This window comes from Rhopilema esculentum, chromosome 8 (genome assembly GCF_057945365.1).
Source record: "Rhopilema esculentum isolate cy_ngs chromosome 8, ASM5794536v1, whole genome shotgun sequence".
NCBI classification, from domain to species: Eukaryota; Metazoa; Cnidaria; class Scyphozoa; order Rhizostomeae; family Rhizostomatidae; genus Rhopilema; species Rhopilema esculentum.
In genome coordinates, this window is record NC_142822.1 from 11115653 (window position 1) to 11132534 (window position 16882).

General features: G+C 40.1%; 2 protein-coding genes across 2 annotated transcripts; both read right to left on the reverse strand.

Annotated features, from left to right (window-relative positions):
• Window positions 1-11880: 11880 nt before the first annotated feature.
• LOC135694786 (uncharacterized) lies at window positions 11881-13137 on the reverse strand. Its single transcript, XM_065213655.2, has one exon. The coding sequence runs from the start codon at window positions 13135-13137 to the stop codon at window positions 11881-11883; it is 1257 nt and encodes a 418-aa protein (XP_065069727.2).
• Window positions 13138-13998: 861 nt separating this feature from the next.
• Window positions 13999-16007, reverse strand: LOC148959879 (uncharacterized). Its single transcript, XM_089109804.1, has 2 exons — window positions 15156-16007; window positions 13999-15105 (listed from the first exon to the last, which is right to left on the reverse strand). The coding sequence occupies exons 1-2, from the start codon at window positions 15447-15449 to the stop codon at window positions 14719-14721; spliced, it is 681 nt and encodes a 226-aa protein (XP_088965930.1). The 5' UTR covers window positions 15450-16007; the 3' UTR covers window positions 13999-14718.
• Window positions 16008-16882: the final 875 nt, after the last annotated feature.

The window sequence follows — 16882 nt, forward strand, 5'->3', positions numbered from 1 at the left end:
GATTCAACAAGTTTTGCATGAAGTACAGTGGAGAACTCAAGAATAGACTCCTGACTCATAGTAATCTGGCTGCTTGGTGTGGCAATTTTATATTCCTGATTTCCTTTGTATCAATCATTGTTGACAAATAATTAAATATTGACTCATGACTTCACGTTGTTCACATCTATTTTGAATACAGTATTGCGTCAATGTGCCTTCCGATAAGATTAAAGAAGCATACTTTGGTTCGCAACTCACTTAATCAGTGACTAGACATAAATATTTGTTTGTTTTCAATTTTCTTGCAAAGAAAGGGATTCTAAAAAATAGGATACGCAAATGTTCATTATAAAATCCTTGTCCTTCAAGCATAGAATGAACTTTATTTAATTTGTTTGAAGTAGAAACACGATTTTTTAGTTTTTATCCTAGAGTTCTTTTAAGTTAAAAAAACATTTTGTTTCCAAGTAGATTTTTTTTAGCAAAATATGATGCACAAATGAAGCCTTGAAAATCAGCTACAGCAGTCTAAAGCCTAGCGCACACAGCAGATATTTGTCGCAAAAGACGAAGATTTTTGTCTTTTTCATAAAAACTGATTGCCCGCACACAGCACGATTTTTTTCGGATTAGTGCCTCGATTAAGTTTTGTGACCTCTTTTTCACATTGTTTGAACTTCTTGGCGCGTAAAATAAAATTCCAAACACGAATAAAATTGCTCAAGAAACTGACAAAGGTTATGAATTTGACAAAAAAGAAAGCACTGTTGGCTATTATCCTTTTAATAAGACGAAGAAGAAGGAGGCGAATTGCGAGACGAATGTGGGTAAAATCCTGGATTGAGCGTAGAAATGAGCTGGGAGCATATCAGAATCTTGTTCAGGTGTTAGCATAGGAGGATAAACCTATGTATCAACGCTATTTTCGTCTCAACAAAGACCTTTTCAAATCTCTTCTTGCCAAAGTAAGACCAATGATTCAAAGAAAAGACACTCACATGCGAAAATCAATTAGTGCAGCAGAAAGACTTGCAGTCACACTACGATACTTAGCAACAGGTGAGATTTCACAATAGTCTGCCAGCTTGATTCAAAGAGAAAATATAGGATACAAATGAGAAAAGTAAAAATATATTTGTGAATAATAAAAATAACTTTAAATATTCTAAATGTTTCTTCTACAGAGTTCGTAGCAATACTTAATAACAATAATGACAATACTTCTTACTAATTGATATCTTTCACAAACCATTTCACCTTTAATGCCAATCATAATGAGCATTTTGAATTGAGTATCATCAAAATGAATGCAATCATAAATCTGATAATCTTACATGGAGAAATTGAGGTAATCATATCATTTTAGATATTGATTGGTATAATAAGATGTTGCATATCTTTACAGGAGAGTCATTTCACAGCCTGGGATTTTCATATAGACTTGGAGAAAGAACAATTTCATCAATAGTGACAGAAACTTGTGATGCAATTTATCAGAATCTTAAGGATAGATATCTTAAGGTACATAACATTTTTTGTTTTCTACTTTTTGGTTTTCAATACAATATTTAATGTGCTAATTAAAACCAACTCACATAACATTGAAGAGTGCAGTGAAAGCAATATACTGTATGAATTTTAAAGATTAGAATTGTCCGTACGATGGCCCTTCACTCATATCTTGCTGGTCAAGTGACTGCCTGAAAGACTGCATTCTAGCATGTTGACCAGCATGATATGGGTTGTTGAATTCATTTGAGAAAGAGCCCATCTGTGCCTGAAAAAGAGCATTTTGAATGTTGTTCATTGCAACAAGTCTTGTTTTCTCATCCATCACAGACAAAGCATGTGTAACGTATTCCCCAAAGGCAGCTGAAGGGCTTGGCTTTGCATCCTTTTTTGCAGCTAAATTTTCATCTGCAGAGAAAGATGATGCAAGAGACTTCAGAATGGAGAGTTCTTCCTCTTCCTTTTTCTGCTTTGCAGTTTTGGATTTTTTAACAGCAGCCAGTGGCCTGCTTGTTGAAACTGGTGTCTCTGCAGCAGGGGCATCATTGTCGTCCAAGCCTCCATCACAGTCACTGTCACCAGTGTTAAGCTGTGGCTCAGATAAACTTTCAGTTGAAGACTAAAATTTAATATTTTTGTATTTTAGATTCCAAGCACATCTCATCAATGGAAAACAATCAGTGATGGTTTCTACAATTTATGGGACTATCCTTTTTGTGTTGGTGCATTAGATGGCAAACACATTGCAATCAAACAACCAAAAATGTCTGGATCAGAGTACTTCAACTACAAGGGATATTTCAGCATAGTCCTTCTAGCATTGGCAAGTTATGACTACAAGTTGATATTTGTTGATGTTGGTGCAAGTGGAAGAAATGGTGATGCTGGACTTTTTGAAACATCGCCTCTAAATCAACAGATGAAAGACAAATCAATTGCCTTTCCAGAAGCTGAGCAATTTGGGGAAACATGCATCAAATGTCATTATCATATCATTGGTGATGATGCATTTCCCTTGAGAAATGATATCATGAAACCATTCCCATTTAGACAACTGTTACATGAACAGCACATTTTCAACTACAGGCTTTCTAGAGCACGACGGGTTGTCGAAAACGCTTTTGGTATCATGGCTAATAGGTTCAGGGTGATGCTGACAAAGATTATGTTGGAGCCTGAAAAGGCTAAGCAAATTGTGCTGGCAATTTGTTGTCTGCACAACATGCTGATTGATGAGCAGCCTTCATATAAAAATGCATGTGACAGTGAAAGAGACAACCATGAGCTTTTTCAAGGCAGCTGGAGATTAGACAAATCTCTAACTGAGTTACAGAAGACAAAAAACAGAAACTGTTCATTAAGTGCTAAGGGTCAGCGTGAGCTTTTGAAACAATATTTTTGCTCAACATCTGGATCAGTATCATGGCAAGATAGTATGGTTGCAACAAAAAATAATGAACTCAACTAGCTAGTGTTGTATTGTACCTGCAAATTAGAAATAGACACTCTGTTGGATACATATGGGCTTGAAAATTGAAGGCGGTCTTCTATCCATTGAGTCTTCTTCGTCTTTTTTGGTCGTGCACTTCCACTGCTTGGGATTCTGCGGGAGCGTGCATATTGCGTGCGCAGAGATGCGATTCTTTTTTTTACTTGATTCACTAGAATGAATAAAACATGAATTCGTACAGCAATGTTTCACTTCAAATTGAGTAGGCCTAAGAAAAGAGGACTAGCCTAGCTAGCTAGTCAAAATTATTCACTCACCGTTTGAAGAAAGTTTAGTTGCAATTTCGTTCAGGGCTGCTAGCTTCTTGTTTCTGTCTGAATATTCTGGAGACGTAACCTTATGCAGACAAGCCTTTTCTTGCCACAGATCGACAAGCTGCTCCTCTTTGCTTGCTGTCCATATACCGACTTCGTCTTCTGTATTCTCCATGGCGTTCTCGATCTTTTTTCTTTTGGCGGGAAAGAAAGGCTCCACAGAATTCACGTGACCATATAATCCAAGTTTTATTGGTTTAAAAATTAAAAACTTGTCTTTCGACCCCGCACATTGCACGATTTTTGTCTTTCGTCGTAAAAGACAAAGACAAATATCAAACATTTTTGATCTCAAAGATAATCGTAAAAGACAAAAATCTTTGCGATTTTGCCCCGCACACTACAGATTTTCGTCTTTTGAGACAAAAATCTTCGTCTTTTGCGACAAATATCTGCTGTGTGCGCTAGGCTTAACTTTTACAAAGTTTCTGCCTTTCTAACTCCATTAAATACATAATTCTAGGATGGGGGCTACAAACCATCACTTTATGACCAAATAAATGATGCGAAACATACTATGCTGTTTAATGCTAAGTATGCTAAGTGAGTAAGTATGTTTAATGTTTAATCCCCTTTAAAATGCAAGAAAAAAGAAAATGATGCCCATCACGGCTAGCCAATTGTTCTATCTAACAAATAGCTCTTTGGAAAAAGGGTCCTTAATCTAAAAGATGTCATAGGCCCCTCAACCCCGCTCTATATATGTTACACCCCTTCATCAAAGAAAGTTGAATTTTAAATTAAGAAGGCCCCTCATAACATAAAACGTTGCAGAACTTCTTTCAGAAAAATCGATTAATTTCTAGAAAATTGACAATGTTATCAAAATATTAAAAACATTAGAAATAATATTCTGTTAAGAAACTGGATCATAAGAAGTTCTGCGAATATAATCATATTGCCATGGGAGTTCACCTTGAGGAGAAAGAAAATAATCTGCAAGCAAAGATCTATAATATTCTGCAGCTTTTGTATAGTTATTTGTTCCCATTTTGCCAATATTCTGTAGAGCTCCAGATTCTGACACTTCATTTCGCCAAGTGCCCTTTTGAAGAATTCCATGTGAATCTTTGTAGTCAGTATAACCTATTGGGCAGTACAAACGACCGTAAACTTGCTGCGTGTCTTCATGTTTCTTGAGCCAGTTGTGAAGAGCAACCGATGCCAAAACAGTTTTAATGGCTTTTTCTGGGTGATCCTGTATTGGTGATCTTAAGAATCGCCATCTTGCTGAAAGGATCCCAAAAGCGTTCTCGACCACTCTCCTAGCTCGAGAGAGTCGGTAGTTGAAGATGCATAATTTCTCTTCAAGGTTTCTTCCAGGGTAAGGACGCAGTAAATTATCTTTGAGAGGAAAAGCTTCATCTCCTATAAAACAATACTTGGCTTTTGTATCAGTGTTTGGCAAGTGAGCATGAACTGGAATATTCAAGCATCCTTTATTCAAACTCTATTCAAACATTCACCAAAAGGAGAATTGTTTAGGACGCTAGAGTCACATTGACGTCCAAAGTCACCAATGTCAACAAATGTGAACATATAACTCGCATCAACCACTGCCATCAATACTATACTGAATGTACCTTTATAGTTAAAGAAAGCACTGCCTGAGTTTGGAGGACAGTTAATTACGCAGTGCTTGCCATCTAGAGCCCCCAAACACAAAGGAAAACCCCACAAATTCCAAAAGTCGTCAGCCAGGCGTTTCCAGTTTTCAGGAGTGTTTGGTTGGGCCACAGAAAGAGGCCTCAGTGCTTTCCAAATTTTTTCTGGCACCTCGTCAAGTATTTGGCATACTGTAGACCTCCCGATTCTGTAATTGAATGAAAGTGAAGCTTGAGATTGTCCAGTTGCCATATATCGTAAAGCTACTGCCATTTTTAACTGTGGAGGCAACGGCTTCCATAGGTTTGTTGTCTTTCTGACCAAAGATGGGCCTACAAGTCCAAGCAAATCATTGAATGTCGAAGGAAGCATTCGGAAATAATTGAAGTACATTGAATGGTCTTGTACCCTCATTTCTTGAATCAGGTTATCATAATGCCCCTGACGTTCACGCTCCTTCCATAATTTTCTTACCCAAACCGAACGCTGTTTCTTTCTTTCTCTTAATAACGTTAAAGCAATAGCTTGGTTTTGTAATGCGAGAGCAATAAGCACATCTTGCTGATAGGAAGCCATTTTATCTAGCTAAAAACGCATGACACGACGCTTCGTGACGCTTTGTGTGTGAATAGCATGAAAAAGTACTTGATTCGACGCTCGATGACGCGCCGCGCCGTGACGCGTCCAGTGTGAATTCAGCTTAACTACTCGTTTACTGTTGTGTTGGGTTGTTATGTTAGGTTGTCCTGTTTACACTATAACTGTTATTTTAAGATTTTCTATAGACTTATTTACACATATACACATTTACAATTATGTTTACACATTTCTATATATGTTAGGTTTTTTATAGCCTTGCTTACCCATGTTTCATGTTATGTTATAGCAGCCCTATTCACTTGTTTACTGTTATATTATTTTCAGCTGCTAGTTTACACGTTATTCATTATGTAGGGTTCTACCTGCCCAAATATGTTGAATGAGTCTCTGCTAGCAGAGATTACTTTGGTATTTGGCATCTTCCTTTGCCTCACTTTTCTATTATGCAAATGCATAAATGACAGCTCTAAAACCTTGTGCAGCTCTGTAGGGAGCTGGGACGATGACGAAATAGAATTAGAAAATTAAACGAACCTACCTGTAGATTAAGATAATTTCTTCTGTTCCTGCCAAAATAATTAGAAAATTAAGCAAACCTACTTGTAGGTGAAGTTTGATTGTAATTCTATGAGTCATCGGCGGTACGCCCTCCCGGTTATTTATGGTTTTTTCTTCCCTCCCAGCTTCTCCTATTTTTTCCTTTATATATCACTGGTTTGTCATTGCTTCATTTGCTAAGCTGTAAAGGCTGGTTCGCATGCACTAGCGCACACTATCACGGCCGATGACTCATAGAATTACAATTAAACTTCACCTACAGGTAGGTTCGTTTAATTTTCTAATTATTCTGGCAGGAACAGAAGAAATTATCTTCGAAATCAAATTGTGGGACAAGATTCCATCCCATGATAATCAGGTTTTGTCTATCTCTCTCCCAAAAATCTGTTTCAAGTTCTGATGGATCAAGAGACACCTCTGATGGTGTTATCAAACTACCCAGTTGCAGAACATTTAGAGACTACAAAAACTGGATCCGCCCTAAACCAGGATTCTCTGAAGGAGTTGTCGAGGAGCTTGTCAGGTTAAGTGCCAAATACTTTGATATAGAAAGGTATGTAGTGCTTCTCCTGGATGAGATAAAGATAAAGTCAAATCTAGTTTTTGACAAGCATAGTAGAGAACCAATTGGCTTTGTAGATCTTGGCAGTGATGAGTGCAACTTTGCCTGTCTAGAGAAAGCTGATGAGCCTGCAACACATACTCTTGCCTTCATAGTCAGAGGGCTGTGCACAGATTTGAAGTTCTGTCTGTACAGAACAAGTGTAACAGCAAGTCAGATGATGCCAATTTTTTGGGAAGCAGTTGGTATCCTGGAACTGAGATGCAATCTGTGGCTGGTAGCAAGCACAGCAGATGGAGCGTCAGCCAACTGCACATTCTTCAGAATGCACAAACTTATGGATAAAGAACCAGGAACCAAATTCTGCTACCGCACTGTCAATCTATATGCTAAATATAGATTTATCACTTTTTCAGTGATGCTCCACACCTGATAAAGACGGCAAGAAATTTTCTTTTCCACTCTGGTATTGTAAAACATTAAAGGCTCATGTGGAAGGATGGCAGAACCTTATGTGGGAGCACATTTCAAAACTTTATTATGAAGATTTAAATAGAGACCTGAAAATGCTTGCCAGACTCAGCTTTGACCACATAAAGCTCACTCCATTTTCAGTAATGAGAGTGAATCTAGCTGCACAGATTCTCAGCAAGTCTTTTTCTCTTGTTTTTTTTAGAAATATTGTCCGCCAGAGGTAGCTGGAACTGCCCTTTATTGTGAAATGTTTGACAGCTTCTTTGACTGTTTTAATGTCAGAAGCATAAAAGTGCACAGAAGAAAGAAAAAACCATTTCTTGCACCATATACAACAAAAGATCATATGCGTTTTGGATGGCTAGAGAACTCGATGCTTGGGTTTCTCAGGGAATGGAAAGAAATTATAGAGAAACGCCCAGGGAATTTTTGCAAAGATGACAAAGCTCGCATGTTTATCTCTTGGCAGACAATGGAGGGCATTGAAATGGATATTGCCGCGTTTCCGGAAATAATAAAATTTCCACTATCAAAGGGTTTTGAATATGTCCTAATTGAGCGTTTCTGTAAGGATACAGTGGAGGAGTATTTTGGTGGCCAAAGAAAACTAGGGAGACGTAGTGACAATCCTGACCTCTACGCATTTGGGTACAACAATAATGCACTTTATATCCAGAGAACTATTTGTACCACAGGAAATGCAAGAGGTACCAATGTTTCAATGCCAGCAGTGGGATCAGGTTGAAGAAGAAAAGCTACTAAAGCGCAAAGTTTTTAAAACCATGGACAGAAAGTGATTTAAGTTTTTGTTTATTTTTTCTTCATCAGAAACATCAATTTCTAATAATACAGTTTATGTTAGTGCAGTTGATAAATTATATCAACAGATCAAACTGAAGAATTATTAACAATTATGATAATACTTTCTAAGGTATTCAATTTAAAACAAAAGAAGCAAGCTTAAGTAACTTTAGATGTCCTTCGATGAATAGAATGATGTCAATGGGCTATATCCTTAGGACCAGTAGATCGTTTAATTTCCTTTCGCAGTGACTTTGCCTTTGTCTGACTCTTAAGTACCCTAGCTTTCTCGATCATATCTTTGGCATTGGAAAAGGCCTTCACTCTTATATAAAGTCTGATATTACTGGTTAATGTATCCAGCATCACAGGTTCACTGACACAACTTGGCTCAGCATAGCCAACAATAACCTGAAAGTTGGCATTGATTTCAGTATATCGTAGTGACATCAAAGTGATCCTTTCAATGTCAATTTGTTTTTTAATTCCTGTTGTGACATGCCTAAAATTTTTCTCAATAACTTTAATGATTTTCGAAGCAGGAACTTTAATATCCCATAAACCATCACGATTCAAGATATTTACCGAACCTTCACGATTCACAATGTTTCTCTGTGAACTGTGTCAAAGGCTTTGCTGAAATCAACAAAGGTGACTATGAGAGGTTGACGGTGTTCAGCACACTTTTCTTGTAGTTGGCTCTTAATCGACACTGACTCCCAGGAAGAATGTCTTCAGCAAGGGCCTTTAGTCGAAATTGCAGAATTTTGGCCAGTATCTTTCCTGCAACTGATAGAAGTGAAATTTCTCTGTGGTTTCCACATTCTGCACGGTCCCCTTTTCTTTTGTAGATGGTCACGATGGTCGCCTCTTTGAAATCCTGGGGAACTTCTGCTGTTGATGACCAGATGTTGCAGAAAAGCTGTAACAGTTGGTTTCTGAGTGCTGGTCCGCCATATGTCCAGACCTCCGGTGGTATACCATCTGCTCCTGCAGCTTTTCCGCACTTTGTTCTCTTGATGGCCATGTCAAGTTCTTCTGCAGTTGGTGGCTCGTCCATGTGATGCCTGACAGGTAGTTACAGGATGCTGCTGGTCGCATCATCGTCAGCATTGTCTCTGGGTTCAGCAGAAGATTAAAGTGTTCTCTCCATCTCTCCATAATCTTGTGTTTCTCTGTATGGAGCACGCTGCCGTCAATACTCTTCAACGGGTCTAAGCAAGCATGCTGTGGTCCATAAACTTCCTTCAATGATGCAAAGAACTCTTTGGAGTCGTTGTTGTCTCTGTATTTCGGCTGCCTTCTTGGTCCACCAGTCATTATTCATTTGTCTTAGTTTCTTTTGAAGTTCAGATTTCACGTCCTTGTATTTGTTTCTTGTCCCTCTGGTACATCTATCATCTAGTGTCCTGTGGAACAGCGAATACTTTTCGTTGACAAGTTCCATGATTTCTTCATTTGATTCATCAAACCAATCTGCATATTTCCTAGTAGGTTTGCCAAGGACATCTGATGCAGCACTAAAGACCGCATTCTTCAGGGATCTCCACTGTTCATTACTGGTACCAGTTGGTAGTGTTTGGAGATTCTCATTGATCGCAGTTACAAGTTGGTCCTTTGCACTTTGTTCCTTCAACTTTATCACGTTCAGTTTCTTGGGGGGTTTGGACCCTTTTTTCTTCATAGGAGGAGGTTTTGGTTTAATGTGACACTTGGAGCGAATCGTGAAATCGTCAGTAGAGCACTCGGCTCCTCTCATAGCTCTGGTACTGCAGAAATCCTTCAGATCACACCTCCTAATAATGATGTAGTCCAAGAGAGTAGGATGCTTAGATCTTGGATGCTTCCAGGAGTGATACTACTTGTCTGGATAGTTGAAGAATGTGTTTGTGATGGCTAGATCTTCTTCAGAACACTTTGGTAAAAGGAGCTCGCAGTTTGAGTTCATTTTCCCTTTTCCAAACTTTCCTAGCAGTTGAGGCCATGCCTCATGTTCCTTTTCCACTCTTGCATTAAAGTCTCCTAGTAGGATGAGCCTGTCCGCAGCAGAGGGTCTCGGAGAGCAGGCTGTCTAGCGAATGGTAGAAAGCTCTTTAGTTTCGTTGTTGTTAGTCATTGTTGGTGCATAGGCTGAGATTAGTTTCAGGTATTTCTTTTGACCGATGTGAATTCTTAACAATATCAGATGGTCACTTTTTCCAGTTGGTATTGACTCGGGCATCTTAACAAGTTGATTCGAGGTTGCAAAGGCAACCCTTGCTTCTCTTTGCTCACCAGCTGGTTTACCAGACCAGTAGAACGTGTGAGATTTTTTTTTGAGTTGTCCTTGGTCAAAGAAGGGGGTTTCTTGTAGTGCTGCAATGTCAATATTGTAACATTCCAGTTCACGTGAGATGAGAGCTGTTCTTCTTTCAGGTCGCTCTTCATTGTCAAGAAGGGTTCTGACATTCCATGATGCCAGGATAAGTTTAGTATTTAGTTTCTCTGTTTTCCACCGCAGTTATGGATTCCCACTGACCGTGGCTTCCCAGCCAGGAGTGTATGAACGAGCAATTTTTAGTTCACCTTTTCTGGGACCTTCCCCGGATTGGGGCAAGCAGTACATCTCTGAAAAGAGCTGCCTGGTCATCGGAGCAGCTGCCTTACAAAGCTGTCGTTTTTCAGCAGGAGCACGGCCATCACACCCAGATCGCCTGTGTGCAGAGATCAGGCTGTGGCTTCCAGTTCATCAAATCTGCTGGTACACCTTCTTTCATCGCCACAGGGCTTTTCCACTCCCCTCCTAGCTTGGTCAATCGTAGGAACTAGTAGCTTGCCCAGTACTGCTAGCACCCTCTACGTTGGTAGCAGAAGTACAGAGGCAAGGATAGACCAAGACAGTCTGCACATAAGCGACCAACTGCATCCTGAATCAGGTTCGACGACACCCTTGTAGACCGCGTCGGCACTGCGGTGCTGACTCATCCGCTGTCCTGCCATTGGGAATTGCATTCTCTTCTGCCAAAGCACACCGTTGACCAGACTCTGCGGCATGTACAGATGGTGAAATGCCAATTCATCATCTGCTTCGGTTACCCAGAAGAGGGAGGCTTGCCCAAGGGTGACCCAGCACAGAAATGATTAAGGGGTAGTGACATTCTCCCCATAACCCCAGTATTCCCATACCAGGGCCTCATTTCCCGATGCAGTTTGTGTCATGCCTAGGACCAAGAAAACAGAAGTCCTAATTCAAGACATCCAAAACCCAAAGCTGAACCCTCGTGAAGTGCTCCTGAACGGTACTCCACTGAGTTAGACAAGTTCACTTACCTGGGCAGTACCATTTCCAACAATGGAAGTATAGACGCAGAAATAACAAAGAGAATCCAATCTGCAACATCAGCCTTGGGAAAATTGAGAAGCCATCTGTGGGACAAGAGAGAAATCCATTTGAAGACCAAAATGAAAGTCTATAGAGCCATAGTGATACCAACGCTTCTATACAGCTCTGAAACGTGGACTTTATACAGACGTCACATTAAGAGACTTGATAAAGTGCAGCAGCCACATCTCCGCCAATTAATGAACATCTCATGGAAAGATCATATGTATGGAAGACAGCAGACTTCCAAAAGCTGTGTTCTGTTTTCGCAAACTATCGTAGAAGCATGAAAACAAAAATAACTCGCATTTAAAACCAACAAAATCTGCATCAAAACATCGTAAAACTCTCGAAACTTCACGCTTTTTCTCTTCTCGCCATCTACAAAACTTTCACTCCTCCTTCCTCACGCGGTTTTAACTAATTTGCATAATAATGACAACAAAACAGAAATCTAAGATCCCAGTTAAAAGGTCTAACGTCCCGGATAAAGTCTAACGGTCTATCGTGTGGTCTATAGTCCCAGATAAAAGTCTAATGTTCAAAACAAAGTCATGTTTCTGACACACTCCCCCCATTTGACGTCCGAAAAGGCGTCAAATGTTTAATCATCAGGAAGTTCTCTCTCTTCATCACAAAATGTCTCTCTAATTGTCTCTACCGCAATTGTAGCTGCTTTCCTCTTTGGTCTGAACTCCTTCGCTTGTGCATTAAGTTGTGCGTTCTCGTTATCGTTCACTCTTGCCTCGGTCTTCTTGTTTTCCTCGTCACATGCTAGCTCCAGAGGGTATAACATTTGCACTGCCCTCTCTATTCTTGTTTTCTTTGATCTTAGCCTAGCTGCTCTGACAATGTTATCTTTTCCCTTTATAAGACTCTCAACTACTCCAATTGCCCATCCACCTCTATTCTTCGCTTCACCCTTGATGAGAACAACATCTCCCACTGATATCTGGTTTTCTTTCCCATGATGCACTAGATGATGCTTCTCTCTTAGAGCTTTGACATACTCATTGGACCACCGCTTCCATATGTTTTCTTTGCATCGCTCAAGATATTTACCTCGTTTTCTTGAATCTCCATCCTTGATCGCCTCAATATCCTCTTGTAGTAGAACGTTATTACTTCCTAGCATCATGACATTGGGTGTAAGCTCTGGCATTTGGATATCGTCCTTCATGTAACATAATGGCCGATTGTTCAGGATTGTCTCTATGTCGAGCATAACTTCTTTGAGCTCTGGAAGCTTTAGGTTTGCTTTTCTGATGACCTTGTAAAGAGACTGCTTTACAAGTCCGATTATTCTTTCAAACTGGCCGCCCCACCACGGAGCCTTGCTTAAGTTGAATGTCCATTTGATGTCGTTCCTCGCAAGATAATTGTTGAATCTCTCACTCTTCAGCATGGTATTTAGCTTCTCAGCGCCTGAAATAAACGTCTTAGCATTGTCTGAATATATGTTGGAAGGTCTACCGCGTCTTGCAATCAACCCTTTCAGGCATGGAATGAACTGCTCTACTGTCATGTCGGTGACAACCTCAATGTATACAGCTCGAGTGAGGCTGCAGGCAAACAAAAGAACATATGCTTTCTTCTCTATCGCTTTCCCACACCTGTATCGGATTGGCCCTGCGTAGTCAACGCCAATCACCTCAAATGGCCTACTTCCCCAAGTTCTGTCCTTTGGTAGAATCCCAGGTGGTGGACAGTTGAATGCTCTTGCATGAAATCTCTTGCATCCTGCACACTTGAATCTCAATTTCTTTACAAGCTTTCTCAACCTCGGTACCCAAAACCTCTCTCGTACACTTGACATTGTCATGCTGACTCCCCCGTGGCCTGTGCTTATGTGAGAATCCATCACCAGCTTTTCTGTGAACAGTGTGTCTGAAGGTAGGTAAATAGGGCACTGTCCCTGAATCCGTCCTCTGCACTCAATATCCCCTCATCATTCTTCTGGATGTTTAGCTTCTGTTCATCTTCTTTGAAACTGTCTTTGCTCTTTGCTCTACTCTGTACTCGCTTTACCCACTGGGTTATCTGCTCATGGATTTCAGGGGTAGATAATGGGACTTTGATTATGCTTGCTTTCTTTGCTTGTGAATTTCTGATAAATCTGACGATCCATGCTGTGACCCCCATCGCCTTCCAGTACTTGAATCTCTCTAATACTTCATCCAGCTCATTTTTGACAGGATATGCAACTCTCAGAATCTCCTTGATTAGTTTGGACTCCCTCTCTGTGTCTTCACTTGGAGATGTGACAATATCTGTTGGCCAGTCTTGTTTGGTTGCAAGCCATGATGGTCCTTGGAACCACTTTGGATCAATGCGACTGGCAAGGCAACCTCTGCTCCCAATATCTGCAGGATTGTCGTTTGTTGGTACATATCGCCATGACATGTAATCCTTCAACTGAATTTGCTTCACTCGGTTGTGCACAAACTGTTTATAGTTCCCTTGTCCTCTCACCGAATGAAGGGCAACAGTGCTGTCTAGCCAGCCAGTACAAGATCTTACTGGCTGTCCTTAAAGTGCTTGTTTCACATTATCGATGAGATTTGCGTCCATCTGACCTGAGATTAGTTCTAGCCTAGGAATGGAAAGTCCCTTTTTTTGCAAGTCTTGACTTTGATACTAACAGCCCTTGGTTAATGCCCGAATCTTGCTCTGCCACAGCGTAAACAGCTGCTGATACCCCATTTCCACTTGTATCACCGAATGTATGTAAATCTATGCCTCTGACCGACTCTTTCGCTTGGGTCACGCTTCGTGGTATTTCTATTCTCTCAGGTAATGACTTGATGAATCTTTGCCATCTTCTTTGTAACTGGTCTGTTATCTCTTCATCCCATGATAATCCTTCTTCACATATGTCTCGGTATATTATCTTCCCTGTGAGGAGTACTGGTGAAACTATCCCCAAGGGATCATACACTGAAGCAAGTCTGCTTAGAACTGTCCTTTTTGTAACTCTCTCTGCCATCTCTGGAAAGCTGATTGCTAGAGTGTCTTTCCTTTTGTCCCATGCTAACCCCAACAGCTTTGTCTCATCACTCTTGGAAACTCTCTAGAGATTGATCGTTTGAGTGCCATTTGTGCAACTCGAACCCTGCTGCATTGAAAATCTTCACTGCTCTTCTCTTTAATTCCTCTAGTTCCTCTGGTCTGTTTGCTGATAACAGCAGGTCATCAACGTAGATGCTTTGTCGAGTTTCTTCAACTTCCTCTGTGTATTCACTCTCCTTACTGCGGAGGAGCTGCTCAATGGTCCCCCCTAAAAGAAACGGCGATTGGGACAATCCAAATAAGACTCGTGTGAAACGAAGAGTCTCCTTTCTGTTCCGGTCCATGTCTGTCACCCAATGAAATCGTAGGACATCCCGCTTGGCCTCTCTCACTCTTATCTGTAGGAACGCTTGTTTCATGTCTCTGGCTAATGTTATTGGTCTGCTCCGATTTCTGACTGAAATGTCCCAAATGAGATTTCTGCTGATTCTCCTATGACTGGTTTGTGTGGGAGATAAAATGCTCTTCCTGTTGGCTCCTGGTCCACCACTTCTACAATGCCTTTCTCTTTCTGGTCTTGGATAATCTGGTCATACTTCATGTAGAGATGTGGATCCCTTTCTAATCTGTTGATAAGCTTTTCTAGACGAGCTAGACTCCCTGCTTTATTGTCTGGTAAATGTGGAAAATCTCCTTTCCGCAACAAGCCTGTTTCAAAGAACCCCTCAGGTTTCTGCTCTAATTGCTCCCCGAGCTCCCCAAAGACTGACTGATTTCCCACCTCTCTCTCTCCTAATCCTAAAATGTCAAGGCTGCAGAGCTTGTCGTAATCTACTCTTGATGAATCGGCAAAGGATAAATGTTTCCTACTGGCTCTCCTGGTTTTCCTAGCCTTGGTTTTGTTTCTGTCTTAATCTGAGCATACTCTGAAGCATCTATAATAAGATGGATAGGTAGCTCTGCTTTATCATCCGTGTCATCCATCTCTACTCCATTTAGATGCTGATACCTTCTTAAAATCTTTGTGTACTCTGGATTTGTCAGTGATAATAACAGCTCTCTCTCTACTTTGCCGACAGATACTTCCAACTTGAAATTTCCTCTCAGGTTCTTGACCTCTACACTATAGATGTCAATTCTCTTGTTTGCCGTTGCAATGATCATGTCTATTTGACGATACTCCCTTGTCACTGGTTTAATCTTGAGAATATCAACCAGCTTTGATAGACAGGGAAATGGCTGCGAAAAACTAACAAATTGCCTAATCTCAATTTTTTCTTCGGATTTCTACATTTTAATGGCTAAAGATTGATTTTCCGAGATGGGCCATCGCGAATTATTTTTAGATTGCACGTGATTCGAGACGTCATATATAAAAAAATAATTCAACAAGAAAGCTAATATCTCTTGTAATAAAAGTCTTATAATAAAAATAATTGCATACTCGGATAGCTCTAAGAAGGAGCTTTGATTTGATGCATAACAAATTCTATTTTGCTGATATCAGCAAATTGACTGATGATGTCATCAAACCAAAATAGGCCTTTTACCACCACTGTTTCGCAGAAATCTCATTCTTGGACTGTTAATTGTCCTTTCTTAAGATATTCTATCACTCTCTGATAGAAAAACACGTCCATTGAGTAGGTATACCAAAAATTGCTTTACATAGCTCATTAATTAACGTTTCTATGATGACGTCATATACATAAATTTCTAAAAATGATATAGATAAGATTTTTTTTTTAAAAATTACGCTATCTTGTGTTGTATATTGCATTTAGTACCAAGTTATAAAATAGTCTTGCTGCCAACGCAGGCAGAGGGAGGCCTTTTTCAAGGAAGCCCTTGATGGATGCTTTGCTGATATGTGAGCTGCAAGAATTGCGACCCAACCACAGACAATTTCAATTCTATTCTAAACCTTTGAAGAAGTTTGAACAAGCTGTTTAAGGACATTTTCAGCTCTTGTGAAGGACAAAGTTAAAGATGACCATCACATATCTGCAAGATGTCTCCCCATTGTTATCAGTAGTGTCAGCGGTTAGGGAAGCTGACCTGGAACATCATTTGCAAGGAGAGTGGGACATGCTCACATTTTTGCTTTCGATCATACAAATCATGCTCGGTATTTATCATTCCAGCATTTTTTTTTTCGAGATAAACAGCAAAAACAAGACCACCCTTTCGAAGAACTAAAAATGAGAGGATTTGGTGATATTTTATCAAGCAAAAGTTTTAGAAATATCCATGGTGATCTAATAACAGAAGTTTATAATGGGGAGACAAAAAAAGTGCTGGACCCAATAGCAGCGCCAGCCACTAAGCTCTGGGGGGGACAAATCAAACAAATTTAAGCCACGCCCTTTAAACCACCAGAAAACGCCCTTTTACCACCAGAAAACGCCCTTTTACCAACTGGAAACGCCAATTATATCCGAAGGGAACGCCTATGAGATACTTTTGTTCGAAAATTGGCAGTTTGAAAATCATAGGATTACATCACAATAAGTACGGTGTCAAAATATTACCCCTCCCCCAACATTTTCTCATCGAATTTAGACAAAATACAAAATCGATTCTGCTGAGAACTGGGG

What these genes read in the sequence shown, in the direction of transcription:
- LOC135694786 (XM_065213655.2), bottom strand. Translation starts at nt 13,137, where the DNA reads ATGGATTCTCACATAAGCACAGGCCACGGGGGAGTCAGCATGACAATG.
- LOC148959879 (XM_089109804.1), bottom strand. Translation starts at nt 15,449, where the DNA reads ATGATCATTGCAACGGCAAACAAGAGAATTGACATCTATAGTGTAGAG. An exon ending in TAGGAAAACCAGGAGAGCCA is followed by an intron (nt 15,106 to 15,155) that starts GTAGGAAACATT and finishes GATTACGACAAG; the next exon opens with CTCTGCAGCCTTGACATTTT.